Genomic DNA, 22,823 nt, shown 5'->3' on the forward strand with positions numbered 1-22,823 from the left:
AATTATTTAGAGGATATAGTAGTTTCATCAGCTGCTGAATGAATACAGATAGGGAAAGAATGAACTGTAATTTAAGGAGCACTGGATTTATATGAGAAAGGCAAGTGCTTCAGACTGACTACCTAGCAGTTGTCTTCACTTTTCTGAGGAAAATTATTGGATTGTAGGATTACAGTCTGACTTTAGCTGACTGATAACTGACGTCGGCACGGGTAACCTTTATTTAGGTAGCCAAAAGCTATGGAGGGCTAAAAATCGAGGGCATTCTGAGTCATGCTTAGCCTGAAATTATAAGTTAAGCAATAATGAATACTCTAGAATAAACAAAAAATCTTTGTGATGTTGAGAAATGAAGATAAGAAAAGAAAATTAGGTAATCAGAAAACCCAAATGTGTAGACAAAACTTTGTTCAAAAGCATGCCCGAATTGACACTAATAAGCTGTTTCTGTTCTATAATTCTCATGATTTAATCACTTGCTCTTAGAGAAGAAGCTGGAGAGAAATCAAGTTTTGGGGTCTTAAAAACTATGCTGAATTAATTTATAAAGAAGAGAATTCAAAATGTTGAAAAAGATGTAGTGTTAACCAGCTAATTTCCGGACAATATTAAATTATGTGATCACTCTTTGTTAGTAAATGTATCACATTTAATTTTAAGTCAGATAAGATTTTTGCCACAGTATTGCTGCATTCTGCTAGAGAATGCAAATTTTCTAATAACCTGTCACCAAATTCTTTAACCAATTCACTATCTAAGATTAAAGCGCTAAATGTTCATTCTATTGCTGGGTGGGTTTTCTCCAATTTAACCTGAGGAATTTTGCAGACAACAGACAAGATCCTTCTTGATTTGTGAATGCGTTGCTTCTACTGAATTATTCATACTACTGTCATCCAAGCAACAATTCTGCCTTCATTCTGTCAGAGCAAGTCATTTTTTTTTTCCTTTTTGTCTTTTTTCGTGACCGGTAACAGGATCGCAACCCTCGGTGTCGCGCCCGTACCACAACTGGCAACGGGATCGCAACCCTGGTGTCGCGCTGGCACCACGCTCAGCCAGTGAGCGGACTGGTCTCTATATGGGATCCGAACCCTCTGCGGGAGCACCGCGGTGCTCCCAAGCTCCGCACTCAACCGAGTGCGCCACCGGGCCGGCCCAGAGCAAGTCATTTTTATGTCACATGAAGAATGTGTACAAAGGCATGTATATATAAATGAGTGACGTTGGATTGGTTTATCTTTAAGGTTCTTTGCAGTATCAGGGTTCTACAATAAAACATTAATATTTTCTAAAAAAATAGGAAAGGAAGACTTTTATTTATTTGATTGACCACCTATTAAAGGACATGACTATTCACACCCACACCCAAATCTTTTCTTTAAAACATCCTTTAAAGCTGTTGAATCCCTGCTATATGTTTAACAGAGTCTCCCTAAGGAATAACAAAATTTTGAACTATTTTCTTCTTTTAGAGCTTAAACATTTGTTGGAGTCTCCCCCTCCCCTTTTCATTTTATTTTGTGACTCACAAATAGTATTTGTCACCATAGCCATGTGGGTAGATTCTAATACAAAAAGGTGGAGAAGCCAGCATCTTCATTTTGTTTTATTTGTATATATTTAAGGTGTACAAAGTGATGTTTTGATATACTTATCTTGATATATGTATACATAATTACTACATCCAAGCAAATTAACATACTCATCATCTTATACAGTTACTTTTCTTTCCTTTTTCTTTTTTTTATTTTTGTGGTAAGAGTACCTAAAATCTACTCTCTTGGAAAATTACCAGTATATAATATAATTATCATTAACTATAATCTTTATGTTGTACATTAGATCTCTAGACTTATTCATCCTAAATGATGGCAATTTTGTACCTTTTGATCTACATCTTTCCATTCCTCACCCCACTCCCCCCAACCCCCAGCCCCTGGTAATCACTTTCTACTCAGTTTCTATGTATAGTGTTTGTCTTTTTTTTTTTCTTTTTTAGATTCTACATATAAGTGAGATCATGCAGTATTTTTCTTTCTGTGTCTGGCTTATTTCACTTAACATAATGTCCTCTAGGTTCATCCATGTTACTGTAAATGGCAAGATTTCCTTTTTAAGGCTGAACAATATTCCATTGTATATTTGTACACAATGTTTTTTTTTAATCCATTCATCTGTCCATGGACACTCTGGTATTTTTGTATCTTGGCTATCATGAATAATGCTGAAATGAACATGGGATATCTTTAGGAGATGGTGATTTCATTTCCTTTGGATATATGCCCAGACAAGGGAGATTGCTGGATCATATGGTCGTTCTATTTTTCATTTCTTTATGAACCTCCATATTGTTTTTTGCAGTGGCCACACCAGTCTTCATTTCAACTAACATGTGGAGAAAGGATTCCCTTTTCTCCACATCCTCACCAATACTTGCTATTTCTTGTCTTTTTGATAAAACTATCTTAAAAGGTATGAGATGATGTCTCCTTGTAGTTTTGATTTGCATTTCCCTGATGATTAGTGATGTTGAGAACCTTTTCACATACCCATTGGCCATTTTTATGTCTTCTTTGGGGAAATGCCTATTCAGGTCCTTTACCCGTTTCTTAATTGGTGATTATTCATTTTTTTGCTATTGAGTTGTGTGAGTTCCTTATATTTTTTTGGATATTACCTCCTTATCAGACATATGGTTTACATATATTTTCTCCTTTTCATTTTGTTGATTATTTTCTTTTAGTTTGATGTAGTCCCACTTATTTATTTTTGCATTTGTTGCCTGTGCTTTTGATGTACTACCCAAAAAGTCATTGCCAAGCCCAATGTCAAGGAACTCCTATGTTTTTTACTGGGAGTTTTATAGTTTTAGGTCTTAAACTTAGGTCTTTAATACATTTTGAGTTCATTTTTGTGTTTGGTGTAACACAAGGGTCCAGCTTCATTCTTTTGCATGTGGAGTAGCCAGCATCTTGACAATTTGGGAACACTTTGTAAATTGGGAGTGGAGGTATGGGGGTGGGATGGAAGGTAGCATGCAAATGCACATGCAGATATCAAGAGAAAATCCTTATATCCTTGTAGAGATCCCTGCATTGAGACCTTTTCCATGAAACTCCTCACTCTCAAATTCTGTAAATGTTTTAATTAGAAACAGTCAAGCCTTATGTGTTATTTTCTATTGCTGTCTTAACAAATTACCACAAAAGGAATGTCTTAAAACAGATCAAATTTATCATCTTACAGTTCTGCAAGTTAGGAGGCAGACACAGTCTCACTCAGCTAAAATCAAGGCATTGGCAGTGCTGAGGTATTTTTTGGAGGCTTTAGGTAAGAACCCATTTCATTCCTTTTTTCAGCTTCTAGAGGCCTACATGCCTTGGCTCATGACCTCTTCCTCCATCTCCAAAGTCAGAAACAATGAGTGTAGTCCTTCTCACACTGCTGTTTCTCTGGTTCTATGCAGCCAGCAAAGTTTCTCTACTTTTCAAGACTCGTGTGATTAGATTGGGCCCACCTGGATACTCCAGGATAATTTCCCCATATCAAAACCCTTAATCACATCTTGAAAGTCCCTTTTGCTGTGGAAGGTAACATATTCACAGATTCTGGGGATTAGGACGTGGACAACTTTTGAGAGGTAATTATTCTGCTGACCATGCTTTTGCAGATATTCATTTGCTAACCATTTTTCTTCCTCTTTTCTCCCTATCAGCACTGATGTCGTGGACATTCTGTCATCTTCTCTTTACTCCCTTCTCTTGGAACTTCTTTTATTCTCATGTATTTGATATCCATTTGATGGGGACAATTTTTAAAATTACAAACACATAATAAATTGAGCATTTTTGGTTTTAATTTTAATTAACAACGTGAAGTTAATAATCTGTTTCCATTTATATGACTTGTAAAGCTTTATTAAACAGGCAAAGTTTTAGCTGATTTAGCAGGTTGTAACAACTATGTGCAAACTATATTTATTTTCTTATTAGCTAAAAATGTTGATATAAATATCAATATTTAATCTTTTAAATCTAGAATGCCTTTTAGCTGATAAAAGGATTGCTTTTCTATTAGAGCCAAGCTGCTTCTACTACTCACTTGACTATTTGATTGGCTGTATAAAAGTAAGGACTAAAATTTAAAATTTAAAAATTTTAAATTTAAAAAATTTTTAATTAAAAAAATTTAAGTGTATTACAGCAATGAGAGTGCAAGATAGGGAATGAAAGGAGATTAGTATTTTGGGTAAGGTCATTTTTACTCTTATTACTGGTATTTGTCAAATAGCCTCTGGTTCATGGCCTTTTGATTTCAAGTCACTAAACTGTACTCACTTTAGAATTAATGCTGCTGAATAAAATTCAGCACACCCAGTTAAATTTGAATTTCAAATAAACCATAAAAATTTTTTAGTTTAAGAATGTTCCATGCAGTATTTGTCAAATACTTATACCAAAATTGTTTATCTGAATTTCAAATTAAACTGAGTATTCTGTATTTTTATTTATTAAATCTGGCAACCTTCATTAGAACTAAAATATTCACCAAAAATGTAGTTCATATCTCTGACAAAGATCAGGTTAAATTTGTCTTCACTTGTTCCTGATAAATTTCTAACCAGTATACTTCAATTAAAGATGAGGTGATGAAACTATATACCAATTCGGGAAACAAGTCGAGTGCCAACATTTTTTCCTCTTAGAGTCTATGGGAAATAAGTTTCCTAGCCTCCTGCATTTCAATTTTTTAGTTTGAAACACAGGCTATCTAATTCGGAAACATTTGTAAGAATATAGAAGACAATGCGGACCAACCTTGAAGTATAATTTCAAATATGGAAGAAATTTTTACAATGTAGTAAAAGAACATGGATATCATTTTTGTAACTTTTCCACAAATTTATTTTCAAAAAAACCCTATTTTTAAAGTTGGCACAGATCAAATTCCATTGTGACTACTAGCTCTGAAGGGACTGTTACTGTTTCAGTTCTTGCTACCAATTGAAATTTTTAATGTTTCAGATGTTGCTCAAAATGAAGGGGCAGCTGGCTTGTTGCTTAGACATCCTCGAATTGTTTAGAATGTTAGTTGAATAGGGATTTTTTGCTATAGGGTTTGCTCTCCTAGATGATTGGAGCTCTTGAAACAAATTTATCTCTCCGCTTTACCTTTGCCATCAAACCTAATGCTTTTTACATCTACATTAGTAACTTTAGCCTCCTTAACTTCATGATCTTTCACTCTCTAACTTCATACTTCTTTACCTTCCTTGCACATTTTCCACATGTGGGCATGGCATTACCCTGGATTTTATCATCATAAGTTTCCCAGAAACTTTGAACACAGCATCTGTCTTTGTCCTTTAGGACACACTCTCGTAGCTGCTGTCTTCTCTGCTCCTCTATCAGGCAGCTGGTGTAACTTCAGCCAGTTAGTGAGGTCTCCCTCCACCACCTCACACCCACTCCCTGCCTGACTTCCATTCTGATCACTCCAACATTGTGTATTGCCTTCCACTTGAAACTGTCCATGGCAGGCATCAGTTTTGTGACCTCACAAACCTCCTTTGGCACCTGTTCCTTGCTTGACAAGAGAGCTCTGTTAGAGGACAGAGGAAACTGTGGGCCAGATCCTCTGTAAAGCCAAGTGTGTCATCAAAAAGATTATAGGTTATGTCTAGATCCAGACCAAAGTATGAGAGGTGTGCAAGATCCAATCAGGACTAAAAGAATGCAGAAAGTTTGCAGAGTCCTACCTGGCAGTAAAGAGATTAATGGAATCAAATCAAAGCATGGAGGAAGTAAATTGCAATCAGAGAAAGGATACAGAATTCTAGCTACCCCAGTTAGGTGATTAAAATTGGTTTGCTGAGCTGCATAGACTCATTGACAGTTTCTATAAAAAAAGATGCAATCCATTTGTGATCCCAGCAGAATTATGGAAGTATAGATCTCAAGTCCCACTCTCTGGTCTTAAATTTCTGAACAATAAATAATTGTAGTAAGGCCCTGCAACTTTGATTTAATAACTTCATTTTATCTGAGATGACAAATCTCCTCCACTAATTAAGTAAATTCTTGAAACTCAGGAAGGTTTAGAATTAAATAGAAATACAATGAAGTAAATCAAATCCATGTACTTACGCTTTTATATGAGAACATTTTACACAATCATTAGGGAAATGTGTGCACTTTTTATTTAATCTGAGAGATTACATATGTGACTTTCATTTAAAATATGTATTTGGCTTAGACATTTGACAGAGGTGGAAAAGTATAATAGAATTTGAATAATTATTAAAATCAGCTTTGGAATATTTAAGAACAATTGTTATTCACATTTTTATAGATATAATTTATTAGAACTACAAGAGTTATTTAGGAGCTGAGGAAGGTTATGTTAGGGTTGTTGTAATGCCTATGCAGGCACTTCAATGTTCACAAAAAATCTAATCTATTAAATTTATAATTTAAAAGGTGGAATAAAATAAAATTAAGTATTTAAGCAGAACTACTTAAGTAATTTTAATCTGTCCAACAGGAGCTAATTGAGCTCATGTTCAGTTAAAAGAACTTAAAAGAGCATCTGAAAGTAATTGTTCTTATTTTATTTAAAATTATTAGATTTTTAAGTGGAAGATGTTTAAGAAAACCTTAAATTAAAAAAAAATTTTGAATACTAATTTAAAACCTAAATAAGTGTTAATAGCCCTTTCTGAACACAAATTAAAACTTCAACCTAACCCTTAACATTGCTCACTTTTCCTTCCCTAATTTTTCTTCCACTTCCAGAATATGCTGAACAGTTTTCTGTTCTGCCGCAAATAATTCCTTTTCTTCCAAGTACAATTGAAGTTTTGCCTCTTCAGAACATCTTCCTTAAAATCCAGCTCCCAATGATGGCTTCTTGCTTTGAACTTGTAGTACTCTTTTTCTCTGCTTGATTCCCTTTGGAGGTAACTATAATAATTCTTCAGTCAAAACAATGTCTATTAGCCCACCTGAAGGGAATGTCTTTGCATCTTCCCATTCCATACTAGGCAGACAGTTTTCTGTGTCAAATCCTTAACTGGGTGATTTAATGCATTTCAATAACTCAACAAATTTTTGTTTTTAATAGCTTTATGGAGATATAATTTGCATGTCATAAGTTTTTCTCATTGAAAGTGCACAATTCAACCATTTTCAGTAAACTTATGGAGTGTGTAACCCTTGCCGTAATCAGTTTTAAAACATTTCAATCATCCCCCCAATTCCCTTGAGCCTTTTGGTAGCAAATCCCTATTCCTCCTCCCAGCCCCAAGTAATCACTGATCTTTTTTGGCCTTTGCACATTTGCCTGTTCTGGGCACTTTATGTAAATGTAAAACATCATACAGTATGTAGTCTTTTGTGTCTAACTTCTTTTACTTAGGATAATGTTTTTAAGTTTCATCTATATTGATACCAGTATCTTGTTCTTTTTATTTGCTGAATAGTATTCCATTATATGAATATTTCACCACTTTGTTTACCCTTCACCATTGGAAGAAGCTCTGGGTGGTTTCCAGTTTTTGGCTATTACGAATAAGGCTGCTAGGAATATTTGTGTACCGATCTTTGTGTGAATGTTTTCATTTTCTTGGGTAGATTTTTAGAAAAGAAAATTCTGGGTCATATGGTAAACTTAAGCTTAATTTTCAAAGAAATGCCAAATTATTCTCTGGAGTGGCTATGCCATTTATATTTCTGAAACAACAAACATTCTGAGGCCTACTTTTTTTTTTCTAGACTGTGCCGGTTTCAAAGACAAATAAGCCATAGGCCTTGCTTTTTAGGAGCTCATAGTCTAATATAAATGTGGCAAAGTGTCCCAGACTTCTTTTCTGTGGTCCTGTAGAAGACAGAAATGCATTTAAGTCACATAATATGTGACTATCAATATTTCAATATTAAAGACATCTAATTATCTCATATAATAGGAAGTCTAAAGAATTATTTCTACTTGGGTGCAGCAATTAAAAAATACCATCAGCGACCACCGCTCTTTGTTTCTTTCTGCCATTCTCAGTGGGTTGACTTTTCATTCTAAGGTTTGTCTAAGGTAAGGTTGCAGTACAGTTCCTGTAGCTACAAGAACTTCATACTCAAACTGCATTTACAATCAGAAGGAGATGTAGTCCTTCTCACTGTTTCTCTTTTCATTAGGGTTCAAAATCCCTTCCAGTAATCCCCACAGAAAATTTCCTTATATTTGACTGGTACTGGGTCCCATGCCCATTCCTAACCCAGTATCTACCAAAAAGAGGATGGATTATCGTGCTCACTTCGACCAATTATGCTTTATACCTGGCCTTCATCACCTGGGGCTGCGTGAGAAACACAAGTTATATTATTTTGAATCTCACTATTACCATGTTTCCTTTGACAATCTCTAGAATCCACACTGGGACTGTCACTATATGTCTCTGAGTCTTTTTCTTCTCTGTAAAATAAGGTGACTGGAGTTGGACTAGGGTTGGGAAAATCTCTGAAGATTCCTTCCAGCTCAAAATATCTGTTGGCACCTTAGAGTTTTACAAAATTTTCCTTCTCCATACCATTGGGGCTTATAGGAGGCCTAGATCTGTTCTTACTTGATTCCAGGAACTGCGGTAAAGGTGTAGAAGTGGAGAGCTGGGGAAGAAATTTTTCTTTTCATTTGTCTTCAGCCAAATCCACTTTTTTTCTCCATCTGATTTTGCTTGGAGTTACAGGCTTGTATTATCTTGGATCTTTATATACTTCTATTAAGACAGCATTGTAAAAATTGAAATCAGGGTCTTCAATACTAAAACCCCCTGGTTTAAAATATGTCTTTGTGGTTGGCTTGTCTGCTATTTTAAAAGCACCATGATGCTTAAATATTCCAGCTGCTAAATAGGACAGGTGTCTGATGATCCTCAGAACAGTCATCTAAAAATAGAACTGGAGCCTGAAATACATTCTCTAGCATAGCCATAGGCAATCACCACCATAATTAATGTAAATGGACACCGGATAGCTTTTTTTTGTGAATTCTGATGCAGCATGAGGAGACTTTCATTGTTTCTAAAAACAAATTGTGTCAATTCTTTGAGATTAGAACATAGAGTTTTATGATTTATGAGAGATTTTTTCACCTACTTCAAAAAGTGTAAGGCACAAAATATTGTGTGCCAAAAGATGTACATTCGGTATCTTTCCTAAGAACTACTTAATATGTGGCATGAGGAGATTTATTTTCTTGGTCACAATGCGGATGACGGGTGTTCAGGCTGAAAGGTGGGTGGATGGGGCTTGGGGAAGAGAAGGATGTAGTTTGCCAGGTTTATGGAAGATAGAAAGATGAGGCCAGGAGGAGGAACGTTTACTTATTTGGCTTTTATGTTGAGCCCACTAATATCTCAAGCACTTTACTTGCATTATCTTACACAATCACCAAAGAAAACCTCCAAAGTAAGTACCGCTCTCCTCATTTTACAAATGGGGGATCACATATGATTAAGAAAATTTCCCAAGCTGATACATTTATTCATTGACAGAATTAGGACTCAAACCCAGGTTTAACTAATTTCAGAGATGTGCTTTTAACCTTAACTAATTTCAGAGATGTGCTTTTAACCATTGTGTGACACTGCCAATGATGGGATTGTTGGATTTTTTAAGAAAGTATATTTGAGGTATATTATTTGTTGTCTTAATGTCAGAGAAGTGCAGTTGAGTTGCTATTAAAGAGTGCGGTAAAATGACAAAATAGATAACATACAAAGATATAAAAATACTTGTGTTTGGGGTAAACAAAATAGCTACGCTCAGTGAAGGGTGAGAAACTCTTTGCAGAGATTGTTTATTTTGGGGGATCGGGAGTGGGTGGGAGGATGGGAAGTTGTATAGAATAGGGGAGAGATAGTATAGTACCTGGAAAAAATAAATGAAAATGAAAATAGGTAGAAGTTAAGAGTTCAGTGAAAAAAGACAAAATGAAAGATACCAGAGGGAGTGATGAATGTAGCATGGGAGATCCAAGATAGCAGATCAGGAGTTCAGGGCCTTGTGATAGCTGTGGGAATGAAATAATGTATAATCTGGAAACAAGGGTTGATACAGAGATGCAATCTTCTATTGTTAGAGCCAGAGATAACAGCCAGGTAGAAATTGGGCCATAATAAGAAAGAATTATAAGGGCTAGAAGGAGCAGGAGGCTTGTGGAAAATATTATGTAATCCTTTTAAGTTTGACCTGCCCTCTATAGCAAAAGCAATATTCTTAAGCACAGAATTAAACTGACTGAACAGTGTTAAGATGTACTATGGTTTTATATACATATGTATTCGGTCTGTGGAGTTGTGAAAAAAGCATCACGGGGTGAAAGCCCAAGGATTTGAGTCAAGTATTAGAAGCTCTATTTGCTGTGTAGCTGTGTGACCTTGTGCAAGTCACTTGTGGTTTCTGAGCCTTTTGTTTCTTCATCCATAAGATGAGTTGTTCTTGGACTTCTGGGAAGATGGAAGACTAAAGGTGCCCAGGGCATGTTCCTCCAACAGAAAACTATCAAAAGGGGCTCAGTGCCACCACTGCTGCAGTTGCCAGAGCCATTGTCCAATTTAAGAACTGTCACTCATCACAGAGCAGCTCCCTGCAGAGCAGCAGTCCTACAGGTGAAGCATTGCTGTAGCCATGGACTCTGCAGACATGAGGGAGGCAGTTGCAGCCACCAGTGCTGCTGCCACTCCCACGAGGTAACCCCACTGCCACCAGGGACACTGCAGATTCCAAGGAGGCAGTTGCAGCCGCTGATGCCACTGCCACCAATGCAGTGAGGTAACACTGCTGCCACTGCAGACACTGTAGCCTTGAAGGCTGCCTCTGCAGACACCACAGCCAAGTGGGTGACTGCTGCAACTGCCACTGCTGCAGTAGCCACCACCGGCACTGCCAGGTAGCCAACATCATTGTGTAAGCAGCCTGCTGCTGCTGGAGCCATCACTGCCACATAGGCAGTCTTCCAAGGCCACTGTCATTGCAAGGGCATCCTGCTACCAAAATAGCAGCTGCAGCAGCCACTGCCACTGTGTAGGCAGACCACCATCCACTTTACTGCACTGACACAAGGAGAGTCACCAGCAGAGTCCAGGAAGGGAGAGTAATGGAAGAAGCAACTGCTCTACCAGATGACCAGACATCAATGTAGTAATAATAGAAATATGAAAAAAACAAGAAAATATGAGTCCACCAAAGGAATACAATAGCTCTCAAATACCAGACCTTTTAAAGCAGGAAACCCTTGAAATGACTGAAAAGGAATTCCAAGTAAAAATCTTAAGGAAACTCAGTGAGATACAAGAAGATGCAGTTAAATGATACAATGAACTGAGCAAAACTATCCAGGATATGAAGGTGGAAACTTACAAAGAGATTAATAGCTTACAAAAGAATGTATCAGAACTCATGAAACTGAAGGAGTCATTTAAAAAAATAAAAAACACAACTGAGAGCTTAAGTAGCAGGCTAGAGTAAGCAGAAGAAAGAATTTCTGATCTTGAAGACAGTCTCTTTGAAATAATTCAGGCAAAAAAAAAATAAACAAAGAATTTTTAAAAAGGAATAAAATCTGAGACAGACAGCAGACAATCTTAAGCACACAAACATCCAAATCATGGATGTTCCTGAAGAGAGGGGAGAAGGAAAAGGCATTGAAAACCTTTTCGGTGAAATAATAGTGGAGAACATCCCAGGAATACAGACAGAAATGAACCTTCAGATTCAGAAAGCTCAAAGATCCCCAAACAGATTAAATCCAAAAAGGTCCTCTCCAATACATATTATGGTCAAAGTTGCAAAACTCAAAGACAAAGAGAATCCTAAAAACAGCAAGAGAAAAGCATCAAGTCACTATAAAGGAGTCCCCATCAGACTAAGAGGAGACTTCTCCACATAAGTGCTATGGGCCAGAAGAGAATGGGAGGATATGTTCAAAATACTAAAAGAAAAAAACTGCCAGCAAAGAATATTATACCCAGCAAGGCTATCCTTCAGAAATGAAGGAGTAATAGTGTATTTCCCAGACAAACAAAGACTATGGAATTTCACCACCACACAACCAGCCCTGAAAGAAATCCTCAAGGGAGTTCTGCATCTGGAATCCAAAAAGCAATGATCACAACCATGAATACACAAGAAAGAACAAAACCCACTGGTAGAATAAAAATGAAAACAAGAAATAGAAAGAAACTGTATCCTACCACCTCTGAAAACCAACAAACACCAAAGACAAACAATAAAAGGGAAAGAAAGAAACACAAGATATTTAAAACAGCCAAGTGAAAATTAATAAGATGCCGGGAGTAAGACAATACCTTTTGGTAACAACCCTAAATGTAAATGGATTAAATTCCCCAGGCAAAGGACATAGACTGGATGATTAGATTAAAAAGCTAGACCTAACTATATGCTGTCTACAAGAGACTTACTTCACCTGTAAAGACACACACAGACTGAGAGTAAAGGGATGGAAAAAGATATACCATTCAAATGGAAACCAAAAATTAGCAGGAGTAGTTATTGTCATATCAGATAAAATAGACTTTAAACCAAATATCATAAAGAAAGATAAAGAAGTCCACTATATAATGATAAAAAGATCTATCCAGCAAGAAGACATAACAATCATCAATCCAGTGCCAGAGGACCCAGATATATAAAGCAAACACTACTAGACCTAAGGAAAGACATAGACTCAAATATGATAATGATCAGGGACCTGAACACCCCTTCTCAACATTGGACAGATCATCTAGGCAACAAATCAGCAGAGAATCACAGGACTTAAGCCATACTTTAGACCAATTGTACTTGGCAGATACTAACAGAACACTTCATCCAACAACCACAGAATATACATTCTTCTCATCAGCTCATGGAACATTCTCCAGGATAGAACACATTAGGTCACAAATTCAAGTCTCAACAAATTTTTAAAAATTAAAATCATTTCAAATATCTTTTCAGACCACAATGGATTAAAACTAGAAATCAATAACAAGTGAAACTCTGGAAATTATACAAATGTGGAAATTTAACAACATGCTCCTCAATAATATATGGGTTCAAGAAGAAATTAAACAGGAAAACAAATTTTCTCAAAACTAATGAAAATAAAGACATATCAGACATATCATAGCAAACCTGTGGGATACTGCAGAAGCAGTACTAAGAGGGAAGTTTATTGCAACACATGCTTACATCAAAAAAATAGAAAGATTTCAAATAAACAACAACCTACTGCTATACTTCAAAGAACTAGATAAACAAGAACAATCTAATCCCAAAATTAGTAGATGGAAAAATATAATTCAGATAAGAGCAGAACTAAATGAAATAGAAACCCAAAAACTGATACAAAAGATCAATAAGACATAAGTTGGTTTTTCACATAATAGACAAACCATTAGCTAGGCTAACTAAAAAAAAGGAGAGAGAAGACCCAAATAACAAAAATTAGAAATTAAAAAGGAGACATTACAACCAATAACACAGAAATATAAAGATTCATTAAGACTATTATAAACAACTATGCACCAAAAAATTTGAAAACTGGAGGAAACAGATACATTTCTGGACACATACAAACTACCAAGACTGAACCTAGAAGAAATAGAAAACCTGAACAGACCAGAAACAAGCAACAAGATTGAAGCAGTAATCAGCAGTCTCCTAACAAAGAAAAACCCAGGACCAAATGGCTTTACTGCTGAATTCAACCAAAACTTTAAAGAGGAATTAATACCAATTCTCTTCAAACTATTCCAAAATACAGAGGCCATTCTCCCAAACTCATTCTATGAGGCCAGCATTGCCCTGATACCACAACCAGACAAAGATACAATAAAAAAAGAAAACGACAGTCCAATATTTTTGATGAACAGAGATTCAAAAATCATTAGTAAAATATTAGCAAATAGAATACAGAAACACATCAAAAAAATTATACAGCACAATCAAGTAGGATTCATCTCAGGGATGCAAAGATGGTTCAACATATGCAAGTCTGTAAGTGTGATACACCACATCAACAAAATCAAGGACAAAAAACCATATGATTATCTAAATAGACACAGAAAAAGCATTTGGCAAAATTCAACATCCCTTCATGATAAAGACTCTCAGCAAATTAGGTATAGAAGGTAAGTCTGTTAACACAATAAAAGCCACATATGACAAACTCACTGACAATATCATCCTGAATAGGGAAAATATGAAAGTTTTTCCATTAACAACAGGAAGAAGACAAGGATGCCTACCTTTACCACTCCTGTTTAATATAGTATTGGAAGTACTAGCCAAAGCAATCAGGCAAGAGAAAGAAATAAAAGGTTTTCATAGTGGAAAAGATGATGTCAAAATGTCCCTGTTAAAGACTCTACAAAAAAGCTTAGAATTGATAAATAGTTTCAGTAAAGTTGCAGGATACAAAATCAACATACAAGAAATCAGTAGTGTTTTTATACTCAAACAATGAACTAGCAGAAAAAGAAATCAAGAAAGGAAGCCCAATACAATGGTTACCAAAAAAGTAAATACCTAGGAATCAATTTAACCAAGAAAGTGAAAGAGCTCTACAACAGGATCTACAAATCACTGTTGAAAGAAATTAAAGAGGACACAAAAAGATGAAAAGACATTCCATGCTCTTGGATTGGAAGAATCAACATTGTGAAAATTTTCATACTACCAAAGTGATCTACAGATTCAATGCAATCCCCATCAAAATACCGATGACATTCTTCACAGAAATAGAAAAAACAATCCTAACATTTATATGAAAACAAAAGGCCCCAGATAGCTGAAGCAATCTTGAGCAGAAAAAATAAAGCTGGAGGTGTAACACCACTTGACTTCAAATTATACTACAAAATTATAGTAACCAAAACAGCATGGCCCTGACATAAAAACAGACACTTGAACCAATGCAACAGAATAGAGAACCCAGAAATCAACCCACAAACTTACAGCCAACTGATCTTCAACAAAGGCACCAAGACCATACATTGAGGAACAGACTGCCTCTTTAATAAATGGTGCTGGGAATACTAGACATCCATATGTAGAAGAATGAAACCAGACCCATATCTCTCACCATATACCAAAATCAACTCAAAATGCATTAAAGACTTAAATACAAGACCTGAAACTATAAAATTCCTAAAAGAAAACATAGAGGAAACACTTCAGGAAGTAGGGCTGGGCAAAGACTTTATGAATATGACTCCAATAGCAGGCAACAAAAGGAAAAATAAACAAATGGGATTATATCAAACAAAGAAGCTTCTGCACAGCACAATAAAAATAAAACAGATAATGGAGTGAAAAGGCAACCTACAGAGTGGGAGAAAATATTTGCAAATTATACATCTGACGAAGGTTAATATCCAGAATATACAAGGACCTCTAACAACTTAACAGTAAAAAACCAAATAACCTGGTTATAAAATGGGCAAAGAAGCTAAATAGGCATTTCTTGAAGATATACAAATGGTCAATAGACACATGAAAAAATGCTCAACATCACTCAGCATCAGAGAAATGCAAATCAAAGCCACATTGAGATATTATCTCACCCTAGTTGGATTGGCTATGATTAAAAAGACAGAATAACAAATGCTGGTGAGGATGCAAAGAAAGGGAACGCTCCTACACTGTTGTTGGGACTGTAAATTGGTGCAGCCATTATGGAAAACAGTATGTTGGTTCCTCAAACAGCTACAGAGCCTGCTGTGCAATCCAGCAATTTTGCTACTGGGTATATACCCAAAGGAATGGAAATCATTGTGCTGAAGGGATACCTGCATCCCCATGTTTATTGCAGCTCTATTTACAATAGTCAAGATTTGGAGCCAACCTACATGTACATTGTTGGACAACAGGATAAGGAAAATGTGGTATTTTTACACAATGGAATACTACTCTGCCATAAAAATGAATGAAATACTGCCATTCGAAACAACATGGATGAACTTAGAGAAAACTATGTGAAGTGAAATAAGCCAGGCACAGAAAGAGAAATACCACATGTCCTCACTCATAAATGGGAACTAAGAAAAAAAATTTGTAAAAAAACGAAAGAAAGAAAGATACAACAATCACAATTATACATTGAACTTTCAAAAGAAGAGAACAGAACTGGGGTTATCAGGGGTGGGAAAGGGAGGAGGGTAAGGGAGAAACTAGTAAGGGGCCATGAAACTGGTTACATTATATATCATGCTGATATACTAATTTTCCTGATTTGAGTATCACATATTGCACATAGGTATTGATATTTGACTCTGTACAGATATGTATAATTGACTATGTTTCAATTTAAAAAATGTATTAATTAAATTAAATTAAAAAATAAAACTGATCTCATGGGTTTTACCATTTATGGAGAGATAGACAATAAACAAACAAACACAAAGATGCATTGTTTTTAACATCAAAGTGATAAGGTATGTGAGTCGAATACATTGTAGTACACCGTAAACAGATCTCCTGTATCCTCACAGAAACATTATACATAAAATCTCCTCATTTATTTTTTACTTAAATGGGTGTAGTCTATACATTGCTTTTTTCACTTAATAGTATATTCTGAGATCATTTTATAAAAGCACATGTAAACATACCTCATTATTATAATGGCTTGAAAGTATCAATTTATTTAACCCACCCCCTTTTGATAGACACTTAGATTGTATCCAGTCCTTTATTTATTACCATTTTGCAATTTAACAAACATTAAATTCCTACCATGTATAGAAAGTCTTTTTCTTAGCATAGTTAGATATACTAGACATGTTCCCTACCGTTAGGGAACTCATAACCGAGCAAGTGTAGTTGGCTGATAGTTCATTGACCATACATAAGAACCCAACACAACCACTTGCATTAACATCCCTCTTACTCAGAAGTGCCTTTTCCTATTTCCATATTGCCAATTTGCTTAAAAATTTCCAGTCTGTCTGTTTACATAAGATATACAGAATCCCTTTTATTAGGTTCTTTTCTATCTTTTTACTCTCCTTTATTTTTGGTACCAAAGTTGGTTATAAAATCAATTTTTGTAATGGAATGGAATACATCAGAGTACATTACACAGAACAAAAGTATTGATCTATAAACTTTTGTTTATACACAAAATCTCATTTATTTTTTTACTCCAACAAGGGTATTCTACGCCTTGCTTTTCTTTCTTCACACCAGTGAAGATTGTGGATGATCTGTGAGCTCTACCACACTTGGAATTACAGATCACCAATATGAGAAAAAAATTGGAGTTACAAATACCATTACAATATGCAGTTGGCATATGGATAATAGATGCAGCTATGATTAAAAACCCTGTGGATATAGAACAAATGCAGATAAATAGAATAAAACATATTGAATATAATCAAATAATGATAATGGTATTAATAATACTTCAAATTTGCACAATGATTTACTTAAAATATTTTAACACATATGATCCAATTCACTCAGATTATTGAATAAACAGACTCTGCCAAACACTTTGGAAGTAAAACTTTATTTATCATTGGAACTTTGAGGAAATAAAATTAAAATGAACTTTGAGGTTTTAGAATCACAGAATTCTGGTGCTAGGAGGAAATTGACAGATTGATCAAGTGGTTCTTAAAAATTCTGTGGGTCTTGGATCCATTGAGATTCTGTTAAAAGCTATATTTTCTCTCCCCAGAGAAATAAAATTTATAATATAATTTTGGAGGGTCCATAGATACCCTGAAGCAAATTCATGGCCCTCTAGAGCAGTATTTTATTTTAGTTTCAAACAGTTTTATTGAGATATAATTTACTTACCTTGGAATTCACACATTCTAAATATGCAATTTAATGATTTTAAGTATATTTACACAGTTGTACAAACAACACCACAATTTAATTTTAGAACACTTTCATCACTACCCATTCCCACCCCTAGCCCTATACGACAATATTTTTATTTCTATCCATAGTAAGAAATATTTTAAACACCCAACTCGTAGATGTACACACAGATAGAACAAACGTTTATAGATCAATACTCTTGTTCCGTGCAATGTACACACTTATGTATTTTATTCTATTGCAAAAATTGATTTTATGACCAACTAATGGGTTACAATCCCAGTTTGAAAAACTCTGTCCTAGAGCATCTATCCTAGGTAAAAATGAAACCAATGTAAACCCTAAAGCAGGTGGCTCCTTTATTTAAATGCTGAAGAAACAGGCCCAGAAATGTGACTTGTCTGAGACAAAAGCCAGGTAGTAGCAGAGTCAGGATTCAAATTCAGTTCTCTGTTGTCCTAGGACACTCCATTACTTATTCTACTCCTGATTTGCATGACCTAAGAACAATCACAAAAGAGGTGTATAATAAGTTATAAAAAATTGCTAATTGGGGGAGAAATTGTTTAATGTGTTCTAGTTTGGAGCAGGAGAAGAGAAACTTGATTCTTCCTGCGGAAGTGGGGAGCTTGGATGGTGGAGTGGTGTGGGGTTGCTCTGGACCACAGGACGGAGGCATTCCTGTTGCAAGGTGACAAAAGCATGCCCTGGAGGCCACAGCCTGGGGCTAATTGCCCTGCATCATGTTCAGGTTATTAGAATTGAAGCCAAGCAGCCTTTTCCACTGAGATGTCTCTTGTGGCTCTGTTGCCCAGGAGGTTCTGGCACGAGTAAAGATGTTTATATTCTTTTGCAGTGACTCTGCAGCCTGAGCAGAAGCTCCTTCATTTGCTTTCCACAGTGCCTGCAAACTGTCACCCCATCTGCATTCAGAGAATATGCCTGCAAGTGCATCATAGCTCTTGTCTGCCTTTGCTGAAAGTTGAAATGTTAGCTCTCCATATATGCTGAATATTTAGTGTGATGATTGTAAAACCTACTGCCTGCCATCCATATTTTGGGTAACAAGTAGCATATTGGAGGGTGATGGTAGGTGAAATTCAGTGTTAAGCAGATAACCACACAAATAATCATGAATAACAGTGAAGAGGGCTGTGAAGGAAATGTACAGGGCCCCTGAGATCACATAACAGGGGTACTAGGCATGGCATGACGAGTGAAGAAATCCAAGCTTTTAATCACTATAGTTTATAAGATGGAAGAAAGGAGTTCTTTAAACTTATAGAGGGCCCCAAGATACCCACTCCTGGGCTTTAAATGTGGCTGAGTTTTCCAAAAGTAGGTGAATCAAGTATAATGGAAAATTCCCAGGGCAGCTATCAGCTTCTTTGTCAGGAAAATGTATGACTAACCATTTTGTCAACCAAGGCAGTTATGGGGAGAAGTCACAAAGGACGAGGATTCCATTTCAGATTCCAGTCCTACAAGGAAGAGGAATGCAGCTAAGGGTAAGTCAGAGAATGTGCTCTTGTTTATCTGCTTGCCAGAGGGAAGAACCAGACACATGGGAACGAAATGCAATCTAGCTTGCTAGTGCAAAGGGACTTGGGGAATGAAAAGAAAAGGCAAAGAAAAGCATGCAAAGTTCTTGTAGAAAATTGGGGAAATGAGAAAACCAGGAAACACAGAATACCAACAAGGTGAAAGAGAATTGAAATGTGAGTCAGGAGGATAAAAAGTACAGCAATGTGACGAGAGGAAGCAGAGATGAAAATCTATTGCAAGGAGAGATAAACGCAATGTGTGTTTCTCTTCTACTGAGAAGCATGCAACAGTCTTGACTTTCTGGAGAAGTGGCATGCGGGCTCCCGAAAGCAACTGAATCCTCTAGGAGGAATTGAAATGTGGCTTATGAGAAAGGAGAGTGGAAGAATGTGACTTGAAGGAGAGAGAAAAGGAAACAAATATGTGGCAAAGAGTAGAATGCTGGCTGGGAAATCATGATTCATCACGGAGGGCTTTAAGTATCGGGTGAAAAGGAACCTTTTGGAATGAAATCCTGTCATTTGCGGCAACACGGACAAGCCTGGAAGACATTATGTTAAATGAAATAAGCCAGGCACAGAAAGACAAATACGGCATGTTCTCACTCATATGTGGGAGCTAAAAAAATTTTTTACAAAGTTGAACTTTTGGAAGTAGAGAGTAGAACTGAGGTTACTGGAGGCTGGGAAGGGAGAGGGGAGGGGGAGAAGGGAGAGGTTGGTTAATGGACACAAAATCAGCTAGATAGGAGAAATAAGTTCTAGTGGTGTACAGTAGTTCTAGGCACCTATAATTAACAAGAATTTATTGTATGTTCTCAAATGGCTAGAAGAGAGGTCGAATGTTCTCATCATAAAGAAATAATAAAGTTTTACAATAAGGAATATGCTAATTACCTTGATTTGATCATCACATATTGTATACATGTACTGAAATATAGCTCTGTACCCCATAAATATATACCATCAATACATTTCACTTAAAAAATAAATTTCTTTTCTTTTTTTTTTTTTGTCTTTTTCCGTGTCCGGCAACGGATCGCAACCCTCAGTGTCGCCCCCGTACCGGACCAGGACCGGCAACGGGATCGCAGCCCCCAGTGTCGCTCCCGCGCCTTGCTCAGCCAGTGAGCGGGAACCAGTCTGTATGTGGGATTCGAACCCTCGGCGGGAGCGCCGCCGCGCTTCCCAAGCGGCGCACCAGGCCGGCCCCCCAAAATAAATTTCTTTATAAAAAATTTTAAAAATATAATAAAAAAGAAAACTTTTGAGTAAAAAATGAAGGTTGTGATTCTCTGTAGGAGTATGTGGCTATATGCAGATTTGATGTGACTGATTACTTGCCTTTCCCCAGTACGACAGTTGGGATAGAAAGCCTAAAAAGAGGGCCGACCCCGTCCGTGGCTCACTCGGGAGAGTGCGGCGCTGGGAGCGCAATAGCGCTCCTGCCGCGGGTTCAGATCCTGTATAGGGATGGCCGGTGCGCTCACTGGCTGAGCGCGGTGCGGGCGACACCAGGCCAAGAGATGTGATCCCCTTACCGGTCACAAAAGAGCACACACACACACACACACACACAAAAAAAAGAAGGCCTAAAAAGACTTGTTGAGCTCATGTGTTGGAAAAGGAATGGATCTGGAAGCATACCTGGGCGGTACGGTTCTAGGCAAAAAAAAAGAAAAAACAAAAAATCCCTGATAGACTTGAGTCATAGGAAAATTGTCACTCACTTTTCCAATTAACTTCTGTAACTTTGGATGAACAGTAAGCACTTAAAAGGTAAGGAGATGGAATCTGAGAAAGGGAAGTCTCTAAATCATGGCTGCAATTAGTAGGAAGATGAATTTTAGCGTAGGGGTGGGTCACATCTTATCAGAGAGGAGAAGAATGTATTTGCTTGGTCTAGAGCTCTACGAATTGAATATGGAGAAGATGAAAAGAAACATTCAGATTAACCCTCTGTGGAAGGGCTGGTTGGCATGAAAGAAGATTGTGAGAACTTCTCAGGTTTTGACAAGTGAAAATTGGCAGGGGAACTAATAGTAACACTTGAAGCCTTAAACATTCATTCCTTGTGTAATATGGACATAGATAGCCATCAAGGTGAACAACATGAGCCTCAGACCATGAATTCAGATGCATGAATTCAGATGCATCACTAAGTCTGCCGTGCCAGAGTCCACAATCGGAAAAGTGCAGTGGAGAGCAGGAGAGAGCTGAAGTGATGTGCATCAAGATGCCCCACACCTGGGAGGGACTCCTTTTACCTGCTGATGCAAGCACACAGGAGAGAGGATGAAAGAATGGAAAGCACTCCATTGTCTTATGCACAGAATTGAGGCCATCTGGTGAGATAGATAAAATGAATAATGCATTCCTGATGCAGATTCTAAAATTGTCACAGAAAAAATATATGTGGTGATAACTAGCTAGTCATTTACCTGGATGTCTCAGTTGGCTAAAGTTAACCAAGTTCTTGTCTGGCCTTATAGACAATTATATTCACATACACACACACACACACACACACACACACACACACACACACACACACACACTAAAAGTCAATTCTGTAAGTCAGCAGTACTATTTGTCATCGATTGTGGATAATTTGATGGCTTTGGCCAATTGGATCAGTATTTTCTACCTGAAGAACCATCAGACAAACAAGAGGTTGCAGCTCTCCCAGAATTTCAATAAAGCTTAGGTCTGATAATCAGTTGGTTAAAACATTCAAAATATTCTAAAATGTTATTTTGTTAATTTACTATATTCTTTCCTATATGTTATTCAGGTAGCTTTCAGCTTGCAGTACCCCTGCCCCCCGTTTTTCTTGTAACGAAGGTGAGATTATGATTTTCCATTCAACATTGCCTGAAATGCAGAGAAAGAGAGGGGTCACTGCAGGAAGGGACAATGGTGTCCAAGACCTGGTTCTTCAAAATAGTGTGTTAAGAAGAAGATGATGTGAAGAGGCCAATTTGGCTGTGGTTGGCTGTAGTATAGGTTCAAGAAGGGAAGTAGAGGGAAATAATCTTGGACGGATAGTTGACAGTTGGATTGTGGAAGCCTGAGCTAAATTGTTTGACTCATATTCAAGGTGCTGGAAGTCTCAAAATGTTGGAGTGGGAAGTGTCAAAATGAGACTGATTTTTAGGAGTACTAATTTGGTTGCCATAGCTAGGGTCAATTTGAGGGCTAATGGGGTTAGGGAATACTAACGGGGAAGCCAGATAGGAGAATATTACAATAGAGCAAGCATGAGCTGAAAAAGGCCTAAACCTGATTGATGATAGTGGCAATGGAACAAAGATGAAAAAGACAGATTATGCACAGGAAGAATGGCCAGGGTTTGGTAAAAGAGAAAGAGAGAAGTGAGATTATGCTG

At 36.8% G+C, this 22,823-nt stretch overlaps 1 protein-coding gene across 1 annotated transcript in view; it reads right to left on the reverse strand.

Annotated features, from left to right (window-relative positions):
- SLC12A2 (solute carrier family 12 (sodium/potassium/chloride transporter), member 2) overlaps positions 1–10,989 on the reverse strand; it is a 175,076-nt gene extending 164,087 nt beyond the window's left edge. The window contains exon 1 of the mRNA XM_008570930.1: positions 10,750–10,989. Within this exon, the coding sequence (XP_008569152.1) occupies positions 10,750–10,989 (240 nt within the window). The remainder of the gene's footprint in view (positions 1–10,749) is intronic.
- Between the last annotated feature and the right edge of the window lie 11,834 nt (positions 10,990–22,823).

The sequence above is a fragment of the Galeopterus variegatus genome, unplaced genomic scaffold (assembly GCF_000696425.1).
Source record: "Galeopterus variegatus unplaced genomic scaffold, G_variegatus-3.0.2 Scaffold645, whole genome shotgun sequence".
NCBI classification, from domain to species: Eukaryota; Metazoa; Chordata; class Mammalia; order Dermoptera; family Cynocephalidae; genus Galeopterus; species Galeopterus variegatus.